Here is an 18892-nt window from a genome sequence, read left to right on the forward strand (position 1 = left end):
CCTACCACGCAGGGGGCAGCAAGGATCACTTAGTTAGGACAGTGAGAGTAGCACCTCTCTTGTTTCCTGGGGGTCATTTCCTTGTCTTGTCTCCTATTGGGCTAAACAGGGCAATATCCTGCTTCTTCTCTCTCCTGCCACACTTCTTCTCTCTCTCTGCAAGATGTGGTCAGATAGCTAGGATCTATCTCTCCCCCTTTCCCTCAAGTATGTAACTTCCTCAAATAAAGCTTTTGCCTCTCTGACCAGCTCGGCGTTTAATTCCGCAGCGTAGTTTAACACTCGCTCTAACACAATGTACTTTTGTGATTTTTTAGATTTCTCAGCAAGTCTAGATGTGCCCACAGTTTAATCAGTGGATATAAGCATCCACATGCTGGGGAGGGGGGCATTTCCAAATTAGGTATATGATTATGTCTGTAATCCTTCAGTTTAGCATCCCATTGGAACAAAATGCCCAGTTACAGCAGAGACAGATTCTAACCCTGAGCAAATGGCAATCGCAGTGCGCCCCGTGCCAGCTTATTGCCAGATACCTTGGAAGAGGTTATAACGTGCAGGATAGTTGAACATGTATGGGATCTCTCTACTAAAAGAAACATTTTAGCATTTTCCCACACAACGCTAAAAAAGCTCAGTGCACATTGCATGCAAATGTGTGTAATAGAGCCCTGCTGCTGTTTTGAATGGGGAATTTAGAATGGAGACGTGGCAGAGATTTTCCACTCCAAATCTTTCCCGCAGCTGCTTCTCTCCCCACCCCCCACCTCAGGGGCTTCCCAATTTACATCTCCCTCCCTTGTTAAAATGCAGAGTAAAAACAGAAAAGAGATTGAATATACATTCAAGTCAGTGCAGGATTTATGACTGGGGGACAAACGTGGGAAATTCAAAACTGGCAGCTTTAGCCAGCTGAAGAAGATCAGTTTCTTGTTTCCCTCCGCTCTTCCCATTGATTGCAATTTAAACTCCATATGCAGAGAAGCGTAAGCTCCCAGAAATGGCATGGGAAGGAGGCGGGAGCCCTTCTGCCCCGGCATCACAGTCCTGACCAGGATTCTCAGCTGCAGGATGGCCGCAGGTGTCTGCAGTGAGCTGGTGTCAAGCTTAATGTGTAGTCTGGCCCTCTCTAAGGCTTAGAATGGATATTTCTTTAACTAGAATGTAGAAAGCTATGAGATGTGTTCCCTTAACATATAGAATATACTGTTTCACTGTAGAAATTAAGGCTTGCTTTACTTTAGCAATGTGTACTGATTGGTTTCCAGAAATTTTTAAAAATGTCAGTGCTACAAATAGAAGATTCCCTGAAGTGCTTAAGAGTGCGGACCAGAATAGATGAGACAGTGTCCTTGTGGCTGCCACAAGGACACCACTCCCATTATAAAATCATATTAAAATGCTCCAGACGCAGCATTCTTCTTTCCCACGTTCACCTTTTCATGTGCTGAAACAGCCGTGGGGGCGGGATTTGGGCGCTTGATAAGGTGTGAGGGAGATGATGACAAGAAGGGCTCAGCCCACTGAGTCTTCGTGGCATTTTTAAATGATTTAAAATCAAGACGGCATCCTTGCGGCGGCCCTGAGGATGCCATCACATCTAGTTTGGCTTGAGTATATACACTTGTATTTCATGTCTTTTCAAAATTCACTTAATTAATTAGATGGATACACTGAAAGCGACTGTAGATGGGACCGCTTCTGAACTAGAACTGATGAGATCCTCTGTAGCTAACCTGAAAAAGGAAATCCAGGAGAAATCACTACGGTAGGAATGATAAATGGTGGAGGTGATTGCTGTTTTTTTCCTATGGTTGTTATTCTCGGCGTTTTTGTGGTTAATAAAACAGAACAGATACTTAATAACAGTGCTGGACAAGGAGGCACAGAGAGCGTCACAAGGAGGGCCACTTATCGTCTAGAGAAGCCATTGATTTGGAGGCTCCCCTCATGTTTATAAAAGCGGTGGGCTGCCTGCTTTCTTTTATCCCTTGGGAACCGTTGGGATAGCTGCTGACGGAAGGAAGTTGCATGCATGAACAGAGTGGAACCTGAAGGCTTAGTAACAAGTTCTGTGGGAGATCCAGAAGCAGGTGTGACATATTTTCTTAAAAGGCATCTACTGGGAGTGGGGGGAGTGGATTAGGGCTCCAGCACTGGGCAAGAGGGTTTTAATCCCAACCCCATGCTTGGAGTTTTTTTCCGGGTAGAAATCAGGGGCCCTAACCTGCTGTTAGCCCCAGTAGGGTAAAAGGCCTGTTCGGCTGATGCACCTATCTCCCCCACCCCCCGTTGGGACTGGTGGCAGCTCGAGATGGCTGCAGGAGATAATTAAATTTGTGTTTCTATAGCCCTGATCCAAAGCCACTTTTTAAAATTCTCTTGAGGATGCCCAACCATCTTATAGATCCCTGGAGAAGTAGGAGGAAATCTGGCTCTTGGTCTTTTGATAAATACTTACAAGTAGTTAGAACTACCTGAGGATAGTTTTAGGTGGGTGGCCGTGTTGATCTGCAGTAGCACAGCAGGATTTAAGTCCAGCGGCACCTTAGAGACCGACAAGATTTTCAGAGTGTCAGCTTTGGAGAGTCAGAGGTCCCGTCAAAAGCTGACATTCTGAAAATGGTCTGATTCAGTTTAAGGCAGCTTGGTATGCGAACTGTTCTGGTAACGATGGCGCCATTTTCCAGTGCCCAGAAGCTTCTGCTGAGGTGAGCCCTGCACATGTGAGAAGCTCGAGTTCAAATGCTTTTAGGTGATCTGTGCATAAACACATCTCTCATTCCTTAAATCTTCTAGGCTAAACTTCATCAAGGACCAGAACGAAAGCCTGTCAAATAAATTGAAATCTGTGACGGATCATGCATTGACACTCGAAGAAAAAGCAGCCAAGATGGAAGAGATACTGAAGGAGAAGGAGAAAACCAACAAGGTGACGGCTCTTTCCCTTTGATGCCTTCCAGCAGTTTGTCTTGTGGCCAAAGGAGGGCTGGAATTTCACATCCTTTGACTGACTGGCTTAATTTTTGCTCTGTTGGTTCATTATGTCTGTTAACTGTCTTGAATGCTTGGCTGTAAGATAATTCAGGCTGTATTATGCTTTCTGAGCAGTTTCTAGTGTTACTGCCCCCACTTCCTTCAGGAAACGGGTGTTAGGGTTCCCTCCTCACTTTCTTGGCACTTTTATAATGCACCTCCAGGAGTGAGAGAAGCCAGCCATATGGATTGGGTACCCTGCTTTGGTCCCGTGCTTCTGATAAGCTGATCATACACTTCGTGCCTTGCTGCCCCACACCTGGAAGCCATGAATATGCCTTGGAGTGCCCCCCCCAGACCCTTAACTCTGTGCACTCTTCATAGAAACTATTGTTGTCCTTGTAGGTGTATTGTTTTGTTTTACTACCTTGAGCTCTGAAAAATAGTTGCCATGCAGTATGGTTATGCTGGCTCATATATAACCTTTCCAGACATTAAATGATTTGTAAGCCATGTAAAGTGTCCTGCAGGTGGATGCGGAAGTAAGAGTTGGGGAAGAAGAGAGGGCCAGCTCTTTTAATGTGGGGTAGTGTGATGCAGTGGTTAGTGTGTCAAAATTAGGAGGACAGAGGAGACCCAGCTGTGAATCCCCACTCTGCTGTGAAGGTTGACATTGGAGCGATCGCTATCTCTGTCAAACGTAACTCACAAAGCTGTTGGGAGGATACACTGAGCGATGGGGAGGAGCCATATAGGCTCCTTGGAGGAAAGGTGAGATTGGGGTGGCCAGATGTCCTGGATAAAAATGTTCTGACCCTTTAAAAGAGGCTTGATGTGTTGGCAGCTGAAGCTTTTCATAGCACTGAGCTAAATAGCATCATTTGCCAGTAACATCCCAACAAGCATTTAATAAAGGGGACAAGGCATTTTTTTCTCCAGGACAGTTGGCAACCATACCACTGTTGTTCCCTGTCCCTCTGCTGCACTGCACTGAGATTGTCAGCTGAATCCCTGCTCTGGATAGCCCCACCTTCTGATGTTAAGTAGATGGCTGTCCGAAGGACCATTACTGACACAGCACTTCAGTAATGGAAATCCTTCCCCAAACATATTCCTCCTTCACTGCCCTTGAGGCACCAGGTGAAAGCTTATTTCTTCTCTCAGATTTTGGGTAGGATGTAATTATCGCAGGATTTTTAACTGTTAAGTTTGACACTATTGATTTAAATTTGCTTTACTTTTAAAAAAATCCTTATATGGCTTTCATTTGACAACTTGGAGACCATGGGTGGAAAAAATGGGGTATAAATCTTTTAAGTAAAATACTGTGCTGTTAGTTTCCCAGGGTGGTTATTTTTCCACAATGGTTTTGCACCTTGTTGTGTTGATGGGATACAATTCCGAGACATGGTCATGGAGTGCACCGGATCATGATGCCGTACGAGCGAGGTGGGGACTGTGTCCCACTCTGATTTTCCATTGTAGATTGTCTTATGATTAGATCTGAAGTGAAGCTATAATACCACAGAGTGCACTAGAAACCCTGCTTCAAGTACAGAATTTGTGAAATGTGAATTAGTGATTGTGAATTTCCTTAATTTTTTAAAAAGAAAGGATGTGGCAATATTCATCCAATCTGACTTCAGATGGCATTAGATTATCCTTAGAACTCTGATTTGGCTGTCTAAACCATTAGCAGAGCTTTTTTTCCTTATATGAGAGGACAGATAACCCAAGCAGAGGGGAGCGTGGCGGTTCCACTGCCTAGGGGAGAGGTTTCACTAGGATGAACTATTCTTGAACAATGTCTGTAATGTGTTAGTCATAAGTAGGCTTTCCATCAAAATTAGCCACGCGTGTCTGTTTGCCACATCTATTAATTTGCTATGAAAAGATATGGGGAAGGAATAATGCGTACAAAATCCCATTCTTTCCATTTGGGCTTCTTTTCCTCGTGGCCAACCCCTCCCCCCAGTATCAGTTGGAAAGCAGAGTTGCAGGGACTGAATCTTATTTAACACTCTGTCTGTATTTTAGGATCTTTGAATGGTTCTGATAAGTTTATTAGGGACTTAACAAATTAGAAGGAACAAAATGTGATCCATTTCAGTCAAAGTGAATTATATTCTTCTGTTCGGGAGGACACGGGAATGGCTAACTCTCCTTTACTTGTTGGTGGTTGTAGATTTTAAACATATCTGCTAATTACTTAGGGCCACAGCTAGTCCGGGTGATAGCAGTTCAGGCAGTGGGAAGGAGGGATGAGGCTAGTTGGGAATAGCCCAGCTTTGGAAAGAGGAGAAAGCAGGATGGAGGTTTCAGGGAAGGAGTGGCTTGGGTACCTGAGCAGAAGGGAGGAAGAGTGGGAACGTACATCAGTGATCGAGAGCCGTCCAAGATGACCAAATAACTAAACCTCTGTTTAAATTAAAAATCACAATGCGATTTAGTCATGACGTTGTTAGAACCGAAAATAAGATGTGTAAAGTAACCTTTTTTAAAGCACTGACCTGAGCCTTGAATTCCAACAGGAAAAAGAAACCCTGGCTCTTCAGTTGCGAGACACACAATTCAAGAAAACCAAGGAGTTACAAGCACTGAAAGAAAAAGAGAAAGGTCTCCTGTCTGAAATCGACGGACATCGTGGACTGATGAAAAACCTCTACCTCCGGTTACACCGGCTGGATGTGGAGACTCTCAGGCAACAAGAAATCATGTATACTCAGGCAAGGGAATACCATCTATGTGTGCATGCATATCTGAAAGAGTGTTGCATTCAGTTGCCTCTTGATCTTAGATTGCATCCCGTCACAAAACTGTGAATGAGTGACTCATCAGACGGAAACTGGCTTAAAACTCCATTGCCAAACGCTCCACCATGAGTCAGTAATGCATCTGGATTCCAAATCAGGCCTTGGGAGCCAAGGTGACAGTTCTGAGAAGGAAGAGAATTCCCACAGAGATGATGTCTTCTGTAAGTGCAAGAGAGTTTAAATAAGAATAGAAAGCACAGGTAAGTATCGGAGGGTAATGCCACAGGGAGGACATCCTAACATCCCTGGGCTGTATTGTCAAGTACTTGTACATCGTTTTATAATTCTTATTTAAACCTTTCTTGAACTCACAAAGCAGAGATCACCTTTCTGAAAATCCTTTCCCTCCTTATAACCATAACCTTGGCTCCCAGGTGGTATCAGTGTGTGATACTGAATGAAAGTGAAGGGCCGGCACATTTATCTAAGGCAATGTAGGCCTATGTCTGTTTAGCCACTTGCTTGTTTACATATACCTTCAGGCTATTTTTTTTCATTGTCACTTCTGATAACAGCGTGCATTTCCATCTCTCTAGATCACAAACAATATCTAAAGCATTGGCAGCATTTGAAAAATACCTGAATATATTTGAGTTTATGAATTGATATTTTCAGTTCTGCCCTTTGAATCGTAACATCTGCTTACCTGAAAGTATCATTTATTTTGAGGCAGCCCAAAAGAGAGAGAGAGAAGACTCCATTGACTTAGAAGTGAATTCCTTATGGAATTTACTTCCAAATAAATATATTTATAGCATTAAGTTGTGTATTTCCTAAATGAGCTTTTTGCTCTGGCTTCTCTGAACTATGACTGCTTCAGGGTAAATTTTTGAAGCGATACAAGAGACGAACATGCTCAAATCCTGTTATTTGCTAATGGGATTTGTATGCATAACTACTACACGCCACTTTGAAAATCTACCCCTTTCTATCACCATCCACTGGTAGTGGTAAGATTGCTACTCAGCCATAAGCCTCCCTGAAGCAGACTATCTGGGCTGGGGGCATTTTGTTGTATCTTTAGAAGATTACTTGTGAGCAGTGTCACACACCAAACATTTCAAGGCAGTCTACAAATGAGAAGGCCTACAGGCCAGAAACAATTGTCAAACAACAATAACTTAATTAGGTGCCTGTCCTAAAGCAAAAGTATTAACTTTTGTGTTAACTTTTTTTTAGCACTTATCAAAATTGTTTCCTTCCCAGCCTTTCTGCTAATTTTATTTCTTGCTATAAAATATTCTTAACAGGATTTTTATATTCAGCAAGTGGAGCGCAGGCTGTCACGCTTAAAGGGGGAGCTTAATACAGATGAGAGGCAAATTTTAGAAGCAAAACTTGAGGAACTTACAAAGATTGCAGATAAAAAGAAACAAGCATGCAATGTTTTACAAGCTCAGCAGAAGAAACTTCAGGTACTGTGGCTGTTTATTCTTATGGGACATCAGTGGGTTTTGCTGCGTCTAAAGCCTTGACTAATTTGTAAGTTGGAGAATGGTTGAAAGTTGTTTAATTGTTGAAGCTAAGCACATTTGGCCTTGGCTAGTCAGGACCGTTTTTATTTCAAAAAGAAAGAAATGTACAGTACATTACCAGACCATATTACCAAATCATTTTCATTCCTTTTCATTTTGAACCAACTCGTCCTCAACAACGAAAATCACAAACCAACTGTCATTACAATACAATCATTTTAAGTTTTAATTATAATAATGTATATAGTTTTAAAGCTTGTTGAGGTAACAATTACTTAATTCACACTTAATTCTCAACTATTTACTCATTTCCATTATCCTATTTAATGTAAATGAGGCACATTCGTACAAGTCTAGTGTTGTATTTAATTTATTCTTCCAGAACTCAAAAAAGGATTTCTAGCTGTCAGAAAACACGCTTTTTATATGACCATCTCTTAACTGAACAAGTTCTGACAACTTTGAACATTTTGCAATACCTCAGACTTTTTGAATCCAAAATTTGATTAGTTTTCCAATATTTGCCAGGAGTTTGCCTGGAAATAAGACATACATGGTTCTGATCTCCTTGGAGGAAGGGTAAGCCATGGGCTAAGTTTTTGCAGGATGCATTTTTTTCACAACATGAGAACATAAACTAAACAGATTTAAGGAGATGAGGTGAGATCAGACCGACTAATAGCAGTGCCGTCTGACCCACATGCCTTGCGCCTAAATCCCAGATGCCCGAGAGCTTGTGGGGGGAGGAACGTGCTTGGCACCTGCTCTGCTGTGGGCTGGAGACGTTGCACGGCACTGCTGATAACACAATAGCATTTTTGTGTAACCTCATAGCTGTTTCCGCTTTCCTTCCAGAATGATATACACTTTATCAAGTTGGCTATGAATAAGACCGGAGAAGAAATGGCTGGCCTGAATACCAGAGTGGATGAGCTAAACCTTTTCACTGACAAATCTGAGAAGTTGCTAAAAAAAGCCAGAGCAGATAAGCAGGTACAGTGATGATTTCCTGCTCTAAAGTCAGGGCCTTCTTTGTCTGAAGAAGGAAGATATGAAAAAAGTGGGGTCCAGCTATTGTATCTGCACCCCATCCCCAAGTGAGGAAGGTGAAGCCTATTTATAAGCCTTATCCCTCATGTGTTATCATTGGCAGGGCACAAGCCCAGCCCTCTCAGACTGCATGCTGAGAGTAGTAGCTGGCGTCTTCTGGGAAGGTGAAAGAAATCCTGGGGTGCAGCTCTCAGATCGCATGCTTCCTTATCAGCGGTCCTAAAACAGGGCTAGCCCTGGGCAAGAGCTTGGTACGTTCGTGCGGTCAGACGGCCCTGTGCAGCAATCCCAGTGCTACTTACCATTTGGTGTTCTTTCAGAAACCAAAGTAGTCAGAGCTGTCCCAAAGCTACATTGACTAAGATGTTGGGTTTAGTGCAAAATAACCTTGCGGTTCTTGTCCACTGTAGGATCTGATGATTGAAGATAATCTTTTAAAGCTGGAACTGAAACGTGTGAGGAATATGCTATACAACAAGGCAGAGAAAGTTCTGTCTCTTGAAAAACGCAAGCAACAGCTAAAAACAGCGATGGAAGAAAGGACGGCGGAGATTAAAGTTCATAAGGCAATGCTGGAGAACCAAATCAGGATTGCGGAGCAGGAGCGGCAGACTATGAGGTAATGGCCCTGTGTGTGTCGTGTCGTGCGATGCTTGGCATGGATGTTTTTGCAAGAACCCATTTGATACTGAGGGCATCAGTCCCAGTCAGAGAGCTGGCTTCATATCTGCTACCTCATATAGCTCATAGCGAATGTTTCAGGGGTCCACTTGCAGTACAAACATACCTTGAAAGGGATTAGAAGATCTTGTTGCGCATGAATGTGAAGCTGCTTTGTATTGGATCAGCCCATTGGTCCATCAAGATCAGTACTGTCTGCTCAGATTGGCAATGGCTCGTCAGATCGAGGTCTTCCACATCATCTACTATCTAATCCTTTTCACTGGAGATGCCGGGGATTGAACCTGGGACCTTCTGCATGCCTAGCAGATGCTCTGCCCCTAGGCTTGCCAGCTTCCAGGTGGGGCCTGGAGATCTCCCAGAATTACAGTTGTTCTTCTGCCTGCAGAGATCAGCTCCCTTAAAGAAAACAGATGCTTTGGAGGGTAGACTCCGTAGCATTATACTCTGCTGAGGTCCCTCTCTGCCCTAACTCCACCCTCTCCAGGCTCTACAAATCTTCAGGAATTTTCCAACCCAGAGTTGGCAACTCTGTCTGCTATTGAGTCACAGCACTGCCCTGCAGTCCACGTCTCGCACAGCCTTGTCACTGGCTTTACCTAGCCCACATTCCTGTTCCGAAAGGAGCACAGAGATGTTAACATTCTGGTACTTGTTATGGTTCAGAACAGTCAGTTTGTTTTACCCAACTATGAAGGCACAGCTACAATTTTTGTACTTAATACTATTTCCCCAGGAGGCATCTGCAACTCAGGAAGGCCTCCGTCAGGGCTCAAATTTGCTTCACTTTTCTGCTACCCAAGCCCATGACTGGAATCCCCTCCTTCAAGAACTGTAGACCCTGAGCAAAAGCTTCCTGTCTTTCTCCAGTGGGGATCCACTATCTGAAATGGGTCCAAGGACTCCTTGCTAGTCAAATAGTACAGAGGAGTAACACAAAATTCTCAGGGAGCAACTGCAGAGGCCTGATTTCGACAGCTTCTTTGTACAGCGGGTGGTTCAACCCAACTGGGAAATGAGCACTCACCCAGCGGATTTGGCAGCCTTTTCTTCCCGCCCCCCTCTTCCATCTACAGCCCACGCAACAGGAAATTAGAGTGATTTAGCGTGACTGGAGCTTAACCTCTCGCCAAGCAAGCAGACTCTGTGTTTTTCCTTGGATAATTACATGACTAATTGGCACTTGCATATAATTTGATTTGGGGTTGTTTCCCGCTGTTGCTTATTCTCTCCTAGCAGTGGCAATATTAAGATACAATCAGCAGGGGGCAGCTTTTGCAGCTGGAAGATTGAAATGCCAAACCTTTCAATATTTTGGTAAGACTCCTTTGCTGGCTGCTCCCCATGATGCAGGAATTTGCAACACAATGTCATATCTGGTATCCTTCCATGTAGGTTTGAGAGAGCCCTGAGTGGGGAAGGACCAGGGGCCACGAGTGACAAGTGCTCTGGCCACTGGCAAAAAGAGATGATGCTTCTAGCCCGTGAAACATTACAAGGCACTCAGTAGCACAGGAGGTTGCAATCTGTCTCCTTGGAAGGCTAGAATAAACCCCACCAGCAACGTTTATGGCCCTGATTGGGCAGAAAGGCAGGGTATAAATGATGTTAATAAATAATGTTGTTGAGAAATAGTAAATTGATACATATTTATATGTACAAGTGATACAGATTGCGCCACCTATGTATCGCTATGTCGTGCCGCTTCTGATTAGCAGTCTGCTTCTTTTTCAGCTAATGATGTTTACCTCATTAAAGAAAAACGAACCGTCTCCCAGTTGGTTTGGGGAGAAAATCCAGCACCAGTGTCCCCTTTCCCTGGCACACCTCATACTTCACAAACCCCGTTTTTCTTCCTTGGCAAACTGCTTTTCTTTGCATTTCTCTCTCAATCAGTACCGAGTTTCATGAACGATTAAGTAAAATTGATAAACTGAAGAGCAGGTACGAGATCGTCACCATCGTCATGATGCCCCCGGAAGGAGAAGAGGAGAAAAGTCAGGTCTATTACGTCATCAAGGTAACTTTTCAACCCTGACGCTGCTCAACAGCTCGAAACCTCCCTGTCAGATTATCCGCCTTCTCTCCTGATTTCACCTCGTCTTTTAAATCATCTCATCCTGACATAAGTTTGGGTCCTCTGTGGTGTGTGTGGAGCTGCAACACGTAAACAGTAGTGCCCTACCCCCGTGCCGCACAACTGTTCTGTACCCACTAAAATGGTGCTCCGCTCCATTAGCGCCCCCACCCAGGAATGTCATGAGATTTGAAATGACAGGCTGGCACAGAGAGGGACATCTTTGGAAATCACCCTCTCATGCTGCTGGAGGGTATTTTGCCATCTACTGTGACCATTTCACGGGGGGGCTCAGGATCTTTTTTTCCACACTACCTAAGCCTCATCATTTCACAGGAGTGGTATGCACTGGGGTACTATGTACAAAATGTGAAAGACAGAGAGCTAACATCACAAAATCAAAGGGAAAACAACCTTTCCCCCTTATGTGTGAAACTGGGTAGCATTTTATGATTAAAATAGGATAGGAGCCTGTTAAAATTGCTTTGGGAGCTGTTAGTCCTTCGTGGTTTATCCAGTGTCCTGAATGGGCTATACTAACCCAATCTCATCCACCCCCATTATCCCATTAAGGTTCTCTAGCCTCCGTTCTGCCCTCTTGCTCTGACTTTTCTAATGTGTCTCGTTTAGACTGTACTGGGCACTGCTGATTGGGCTCTGGCTCCAGATACCTGTCAGTCATTCTGTGAAGGTGTTTCAGAAAGCATGCGGCACTTTGCTCCCGTTTTATTTTGCCATTTATTCTTTCATTTTGAAGAGGCTTGGAACACAAAATTAATCTCTTGCTGAAGCACAGGTTGAGTAATTACAGTCCTTCCCACTTCTTTGGTTCGACGACCTCCTGGGGTGTCTCGCAAACTTTCCAAATTGCCTGCTTTTCAAGCTGTGAGCAAGTTTTATAAAGCATTGTAATCAGTCCCCAAGGAAAGCCCCGTTGCTGTGCGCGATCCTTTTCAAGCCTAAGAATTTGTACAAGTGATTGACAGAAACATCTGATTGCTGGGGCATGCAGGTACCCCACAGTTCAGAATATTAGCCCTGTTGCTTCACATAAGCCTAGTAGGCGTCATCCATGACCTCGTGATCAAATCTTGACCCTGGATTAAAATGAAGCAGGCGACTGAAGTATTGCTTAAGAAGTGCTGCATGTGAATCTCCTCTTTCTCTCATTTGTTTTATTAACAAATACCTAACTAATAAGCATACCCAGAATATGGTGGGGTTTGATCATTGAAATCTCTTTATTTTATTTGAAGACTGCTCAGGAAAAGGAGGATCTGCAGCGTGAAGGAGATGCTTTGGATGCCAAGATCCAGCGCGCCGAAAAAGAATGTGATGCCTTGAAGAACACCCTGCACGTGCTTAATAATTGCAACAGCAACTACCGAAACTCATTCAAGAAAGTCACAGAGAACAGTAAACCAAACATTCAATGACTGTTGCAGGGCAGTTGGGAACAGCAGTGCAAATCTGGGTCAACTGAGGGCAAAATACTTATTTAGCTGTTAGATCTGTACCCCACTCTTGCGACAGTCATCTTCCAGTGTGGGTCATGTTAATAGCAGAAAGAGGCTTACAGTCTAGAAAGACAAGACATTCAAGGGAAGAGGAGTGAAATAAAGGGCAAAGGACGGAGATCAGTATGACAGCAAGAACTGATATGCAGCTGGGTCAGGGCTGATTTTGCCAAAGGGACTTGTGCATGGATGAAAGTGGTGCAACTGAGAGTCTCTCTACACGAAACATCCTAACACGAGGATGCTCAGGTGTAGGGAGACACAATGTTAGTTGATAAGCATAATTTTAAAAGAGCCAAAGGCCGAGATTGCTCCTCAGGTTTGTTAATTTCATATTTGCCTCCCCGAAGGCTCTGTCAATTTAACACCTCCCCTTTGGCTCTCTCTTTTAAAACTATGCTTCCAGCCTAACTTTGCATCTCCCTACACTTGAGCATGCTCGTATAAGATGTCTTGTGTAGAGACACTCTGACCTGCGTCCCTTATTCCCCCGTCAGTGATAGGAGCCAGTGCCCTTTCCCTTCTCTACTGCAAGTAGTTGACATTCAGAGTACTTCCTGACAGGGAGTGGGGAAGCAAACTGTCTTGGAGCCATCAGTAATTTTTAAGTCATCTTATTGGAATCAGAACAAGATGAGAGAGAGTAGCTCAGTGAGTTCCAATCCCTGCTCTGTTATGAAATTCACTGAATAGCAAGTTATCCGCACAATGAACAAAGTCTTCCTGAAATGGTTACTGGAAGGATAAGGAAGGAGGTTTTGAAGTAAGGGTAGGATATGAGTGAAAAGAAGGCTCACAGGAAGGGCGGGGTATAAGTCAAATAAATTTTAAAAAATAAAAGGGAGAAGATGTGCTTATCTGAACAGCGAGTTTTTACATGCTTTAAAATTTGTGTTAATATTTAATTCAAAGAGAGATTGGAAATTGTCCTAAGGAAATGCAGAGTCAGAACTGTGTCTTTAGTAAAATACTACTAAACATCTCTTGGCCCTGTGTTCCCTCTCTGTTTGGCTTGTTGCCCTGTGGCCATGACTTGCCCCCTACATATGCTGACAGTGCGCAAGGTCCAGCCTTCCCAGTTCCTTCTGATGCCGCACACAGAAGCTCTAGGAGCAGTGGAGAGGGGGGAAAGGGCAACGCTTACAATGGGGAAGGACAGCTAGGGAAATGATACTTAGCCGGCTGGTCGCAGAGCCTTAACAGGCTTCATGTGGCCCTCGACCCTGGTTGCCGAAGACGGGCCCAGGGGAAACTTTGGCAGGATGCTTTGGAGTCCTTTCAAATGGACAGGGCTGCTGTTTTTTCTAAGGAGACAAGATCATTTTTAGTGCAGATGGAAATACTAGGGCATTTGCAAAACGTGCTATTAAACAAGAGCTCATGAATCTGTTCATTTGCACCTCAGTGTTAAAATACGATTTGCCCAGAGTTCTGGAGAAACCACGGGCTTTTAACATGCAGCTCTTGCTGGCTTTGAGTTTGTTATTATGCTGTTGTTATAAATAAGAGACTGGGACAAATCAGGCAACTTTGGGCGGCTGCAAACATAATGCCGACGGCCTTTTGACCACGGCCAAGAGATGTTACCCACTCACTGGCCGTGGTCAGCTCATCACATCCTAGCATCACCATTTAGATTAATCAAATGTATTTAACACCACGGTGGGTTGTAAGCTGCCAGTCCCCTCTGCTAACATTGGCACACGCTTAACAGCCTAAGGAGCCTTCATCCCAAACAGCCTAGATACAAATGCTGGCTCCAAAGGACTTGTTTTTGAAGTGCAGCCATTCTGTTGTATGAGAACAGAGAATCATGCAGCCTGTTTTTTTCTATGTGGGGTGCACATGACCCTGTCGAAGATCTGGCACTCAATGAAAGTGTTTCATAGGTGAAGAGTATGAAGAAAAGGTGCAACTGGAAAAAGAGAAAAGAGCTGCTGATGAGAAATACAGATACAAGAGAAGGCAGATTAAGGAGCTGCAGGAGGATATCCAGGTAAAAAGGCTTCTGGTTTTAACTGGGTGCAACAGTGCTTGCGTAAATCTTCTCCAGATATAAACTTTTGAAGGAATAGTGTTGTCATCACCTGCTTTCTCTCTATCTCTGAAGAACTCCTCCTCCTCTAAGCAGAATTTGCTAAAGCCAGTGCGTGCGAGGTGGGGATAAATATCAAATCTTCCCCCCTGGCCCTTGTGCAACATTTTAAACTTAGTTCCTAAAAGTGTGGATTAATTGTTCTCTGCTCTAAGTGCTTCTTTTTGGTGCAACCTGAGTTGAAAATGAATAAGCTCTCTGCCCTTTGACATGCGAAATAAATGTATACATTAAATGAATCTGAATATGGAAAGATGGTAAGTATATTTTCAAAATGGGAGTCTCTCAGGGCCAATAAGTTGTTGGGCGATGCAGGACTCAAGGATGGGGGCTCCTTTCTTACTCAAAGGTACTCTTTTGGGATACAAATGTCCTGTTTCCCCCCTAATAACTGCACAACCCTGTAATTGACTTCTGCTGTGCAATCCCAATACATTAGTTCTTCAGATCAAGACCACAATATGTAACCCTGAATAGGTTTCTGTGTGCAAAGTGGTAGGGGGGTAGATTGGGTAGGGGTTACAGATTGTCAGCTTACAGCAGCCAACTTAAGTTTGTACACTGGATGACGCACTGTGTGTGTGTAAGCCCCTATGCCTATAATACAGAGTTGGTGCAGCACTGACTAAAGAGTTCAAGGATGAACATTTCATTTGATTGTATGCCCATAGGCCCCTAAGCAAGCATGCCATTCGCTAGGCACAACTCAAGGGGTGCGCTAAAGCATCAGGCAACTTTGTGTCTCACCTTAAATAGCAACAAATACCTGCGAGAATAACTTTGTGTTTATATTCTGTACCACCAGAAGATTGGTATATAAATTAAGAAGCAGTTTGGTGTGGTGGTTAAGAGCAGCGTGACTCTCTGGAGAACCGGGTCGGATTCTCCACTCCTCCACTTGTAGCCAGCTGGGTGACTTTGGGTCAGTCACAGCTCTCCGGAGCTCTCTCAGCCCCACCCACCTCACAGGGTGATTGTTTTGGGGATAATAACACGCTTCATAAAATGCTCTGAGTGGGCATTGAGATGTCCTGAAGGGCGGTATGTAAATCGAATGTTATTATTAAGCAAAAAATAGGTGCCCAGTCTCTGTTCAAATTCTCCTTAGGGGGCTCAAGTTGTGATTACTTTACCAAAATGCAAGTGATTGCAGAAAGAAACAACAAATGTATACTTGCTTTTCCTTGTTCACTTTATTTTATACCATATTTGTTGTTTCAAACAAGCTTTTATATATTTATTTATTTATTTATTTATTTTAATTTCTCCAGGCCATGCAGATTACCCTTGATAACCTTTCGAAAGAGGAAGCTCTGTGCAAAGAAAAATCCAAGGAGAAAAATGCACTTATTGTACAGCTGACCAAAGAAATAGATTACCAAAAGCCCAAACTAGAACGAGTCATAAAACAGGTTGGTTTAAATTAACACAGAATAATCAGTGTTGTCTGAAAGTCCAGCATTTCAATATTAGAGGACATTGTAAGCTGCTGGTAAAACATGTCCTGTATTAAGAAATGCATTTCCATTTTTACCACATCATCTGTTCATTTTTATTAAAGAAAACTCTGTTACTGTTTCATGCCTATAAAGGTTTTCCGATTATCCAGAGAGCTCCGCTCGCTAAAGAAGACAACGTCAGAAACACTAGAAGAACAAGATATTGATTTTCGTGAGCTGAAAGACTTCAGCAAATCTGTTGATAAAATGCTCCTCGAGATTTCAGAGGCAAATCCAGATTTAAGCTCAGTGCTCCAGACATATTTTGAACAGGTACCATTTCTTGCCAACTTAATATTCCTCATCAACAGCGGCTTGAGTCCAATGAGCTAGAAATGGAGTGGGAGCACAGAATGGATTCTCCTCCCCATGTGCCCTCAGCCTCCTGTGCTGCTCAGAAATTATTGGCATTAAAAGGGAAAATAAGCAGAAACCACTCATCATGGAGGAGGGAGGGAGGGAGGGTCACACCCTACTTGGTTACTAAGGGTTCTCCTACCTTCTGCAGCATTTTGTGGGGATACAGGAGGCTCCAGGGGGAAGGGATCCATTCCATAAGCTCATTCTATTCATGGTTCCTTAGATCCAATCCAGTGAACTTACTTGAAAGATTTGCATGCGCTGTACAAGATCATGTCCCATAAAGTCAGTATTTTTGTTCACTTCTGTCAGCCTGCTGGAATTCCAGAATTATTGGGTTTTTTTTTTAAACCTTTTAGGCTGCCATATCCTTTCCTGCTGTTTCTTGCCGACATAGTTCTCGCTCATCTGGTCACAGCTCTTCAACCTCGAGCATGTAAGTGCTAGTACTATAGAAGGCTTTAAACTGTTTCTTACTGAATAGCACATACAGTCCTGTGCCAGTGAGGACAAACATGGGTTATGTCTCACAGTTTCCGACAGGTCACTTGGCAAAAAGAAATGCTGCAGAGACTCACAAGTTCAGCAGGGAAATAAACGGGAGAGCCCGTCTGTTAGTGGCGGAAGGCAGTTTGAATCAGGTCCCTTTTGAGTCACAAAGCAACTATCACTGTTAATGGAACAGCCCCCACCTAGTTTGGGTCCGGCCTTCAGCCTGTAGAACTGGGCACTTCCATTCATACAGCTTAGATTCTTAGCTAGAAACAATGGCTGGGATGCCATTTTGATTTCCATAGGTGCAGGGGTGTGCAGTTTTCACCAGTCCCTGCTCTCACAGGAGACCTCTGATTCCACCACCATGCTGCCCCCCTCCCCCAGGAGTACCATTTCAGGGGGCATTTGGGGCTGCTGCAGGAAGAAGGAATCAGCAAAAAATTGTTCCCCTCCATGCTTGGGGAAATCCAGGTAGGATTTTGTAACAAAAATCTTCAGTTTGCATTGCCGTACCCTCGTGACATTGTTGTGGAAATGTCCTTGACACTGTATGGAAATGTCCTCAATAAATGATTGTACTAATCTCACTCTATGTAATCCGCCTTGTCTCAGTGAGAAAGGCGGACTATAAATGACATAAAATAAATAAATGAAATTATTAGGACAGGGCTAATTTTGAAGGGATTTCTAATTTGGTTTGTTTCTCTGTTGTAACATGTATGCTTTCCCCAAGTTTCCCAAACGTCAGTGTCTCAGACAAGTATACTCATGAGAAGTGCAAATCCCCAGAGCAGGTTAGCTTTCAAACCAAAGATCAGTTCCAAGGGATATCAAAATTTGATCACAAAATTCTCCCTAGTAGGATTTCATAATCATCTTATTATAAGAAGACTTTTGAATTAGGGGGCAGCAACTGAGCCACCATTCCTTGATGCATTCAGAGTCCCATTAGGGGAATATGGGCTACATGGGTTGTATATGAGTACGTGAGAACAAATCAGAAAGAACAAACTTCGTGCTTCTTGCAGAAGAGCAATGGGGCCCTAGCAGTTGGAGAACACATTGCATCTTGTGACATTATGATGGGAAGAGGACGGCTTCTAGGGGAGCCTGTATCTCTGACCTCCCCCCATTGCCTTTTGGCAACTATGTTCCCATGTCTTTCTCTGTACTGCCACATTCCTGTAAGGAATGTGTTGTATGTCCATGGGATTGGCATGGAATTTCAAAGGCTGATTTCAGGAAAATTCCTTGTATTTTGGAGGGGATTGAATCAGGACCTCAAAGCTAGGGCTGGGTTGTCCCAACTGGGTTTTAAAAGTTTTTCTTGAGGTACTTTAAATAACCAGGTTTTGTTTTCTATTGAGCTGACTTTCAGCTTCCTGATTGTTTAGATGCCTTTTCTCTCTCTCTCTCTCTTTTTGTTTTTTGCCTTCTAGCTCTCTGAAGAGCTCAGCTTCATCTTCTAGTCAGGCACACCTCAAAGTTGTCTCGTTGACTTTACCATCTACTTCTGTGATGTCTTCACGCCCTTCAACCCAAAGTAGCAGCTCCAGCACTCCTCACAGCAGAACTCCAAAATAGGGCTGAGTGTTGCAGAGCACGGAATGTGCTATTGTTTTAAGAGATTAGGTGTTACAGCATTACTTAGAAATATTTCTATTAAACTGTGGTATATTTTATTGATGTAGGTAAGTAGCTGAAAGTTATCAACTTTAGGTTATGTTGGAAAAACGTAAGTTTAATAAAAGTCTTAAATGAGAAAGCTGAAGATTATTGCTCTTGCATAATTAAACCAACTCTTTCTGTATTCAGAGTATCATGTCACTTGTTACACTAATATTTTATAGCTAA

General features: G+C 43.4%; 1 protein-coding gene across 1 annotated transcript in view; it reads left to right on the forward strand.

Annotated features, from left to right (window-relative positions):
- CCDC39 (coiled-coil domain containing 39) overlaps nt 1-18794 on the forward strand; it is a 34630-nt gene extending 15836 nt beyond the window's left edge. Inside the window, exons 9-21 of the mRNA XM_054982768.1 lie at nt 1665-1768; nt 2800-2932; nt 5508-5702; nt 7040-7204; nt 8120-8257; nt 8725-8933; nt 10892-11015; nt 12329-12488; nt 14479-14585; nt 15956-16096; nt 16277-16456; nt 16903-16979; nt 18478-18794. Of these exons, the coding sequence (XP_054838743.1) occupies nt 1665-1768; nt 2800-2932; nt 5508-5702; nt 7040-7204; nt 8120-8257; nt 8725-8933; nt 10892-11015; nt 12329-12488; nt 14479-14585; nt 15956-16096; nt 16277-16456; nt 16903-16979; nt 18478-18622 (1878 nt within the window). The 3' untranslated portion in view covers nt 18623-18794. The remainder of the gene's footprint in view (nt 1-1664; nt 1769-2799; nt 2933-5507; nt 5703-7039; nt 7205-8119; nt 8258-8724; nt 8934-10891; nt 11016-12328; nt 12489-14478; nt 14586-15955; nt 16097-16276; nt 16457-16902; nt 16980-18477) is intronic.
- The last annotated feature ends 98 nt before the right edge of the window (nt 18795-18892 follow it).

Source organism: Eublepharis macularius, chromosome 6 (assembly GCF_028583425.1).
Source record: "Eublepharis macularius isolate TG4126 chromosome 6, MPM_Emac_v1.0, whole genome shotgun sequence".
Taxonomy (NCBI): domain Eukaryota; kingdom Metazoa; phylum Chordata; class Lepidosauria; order Squamata; family Eublepharidae; genus Eublepharis; species Eublepharis macularius.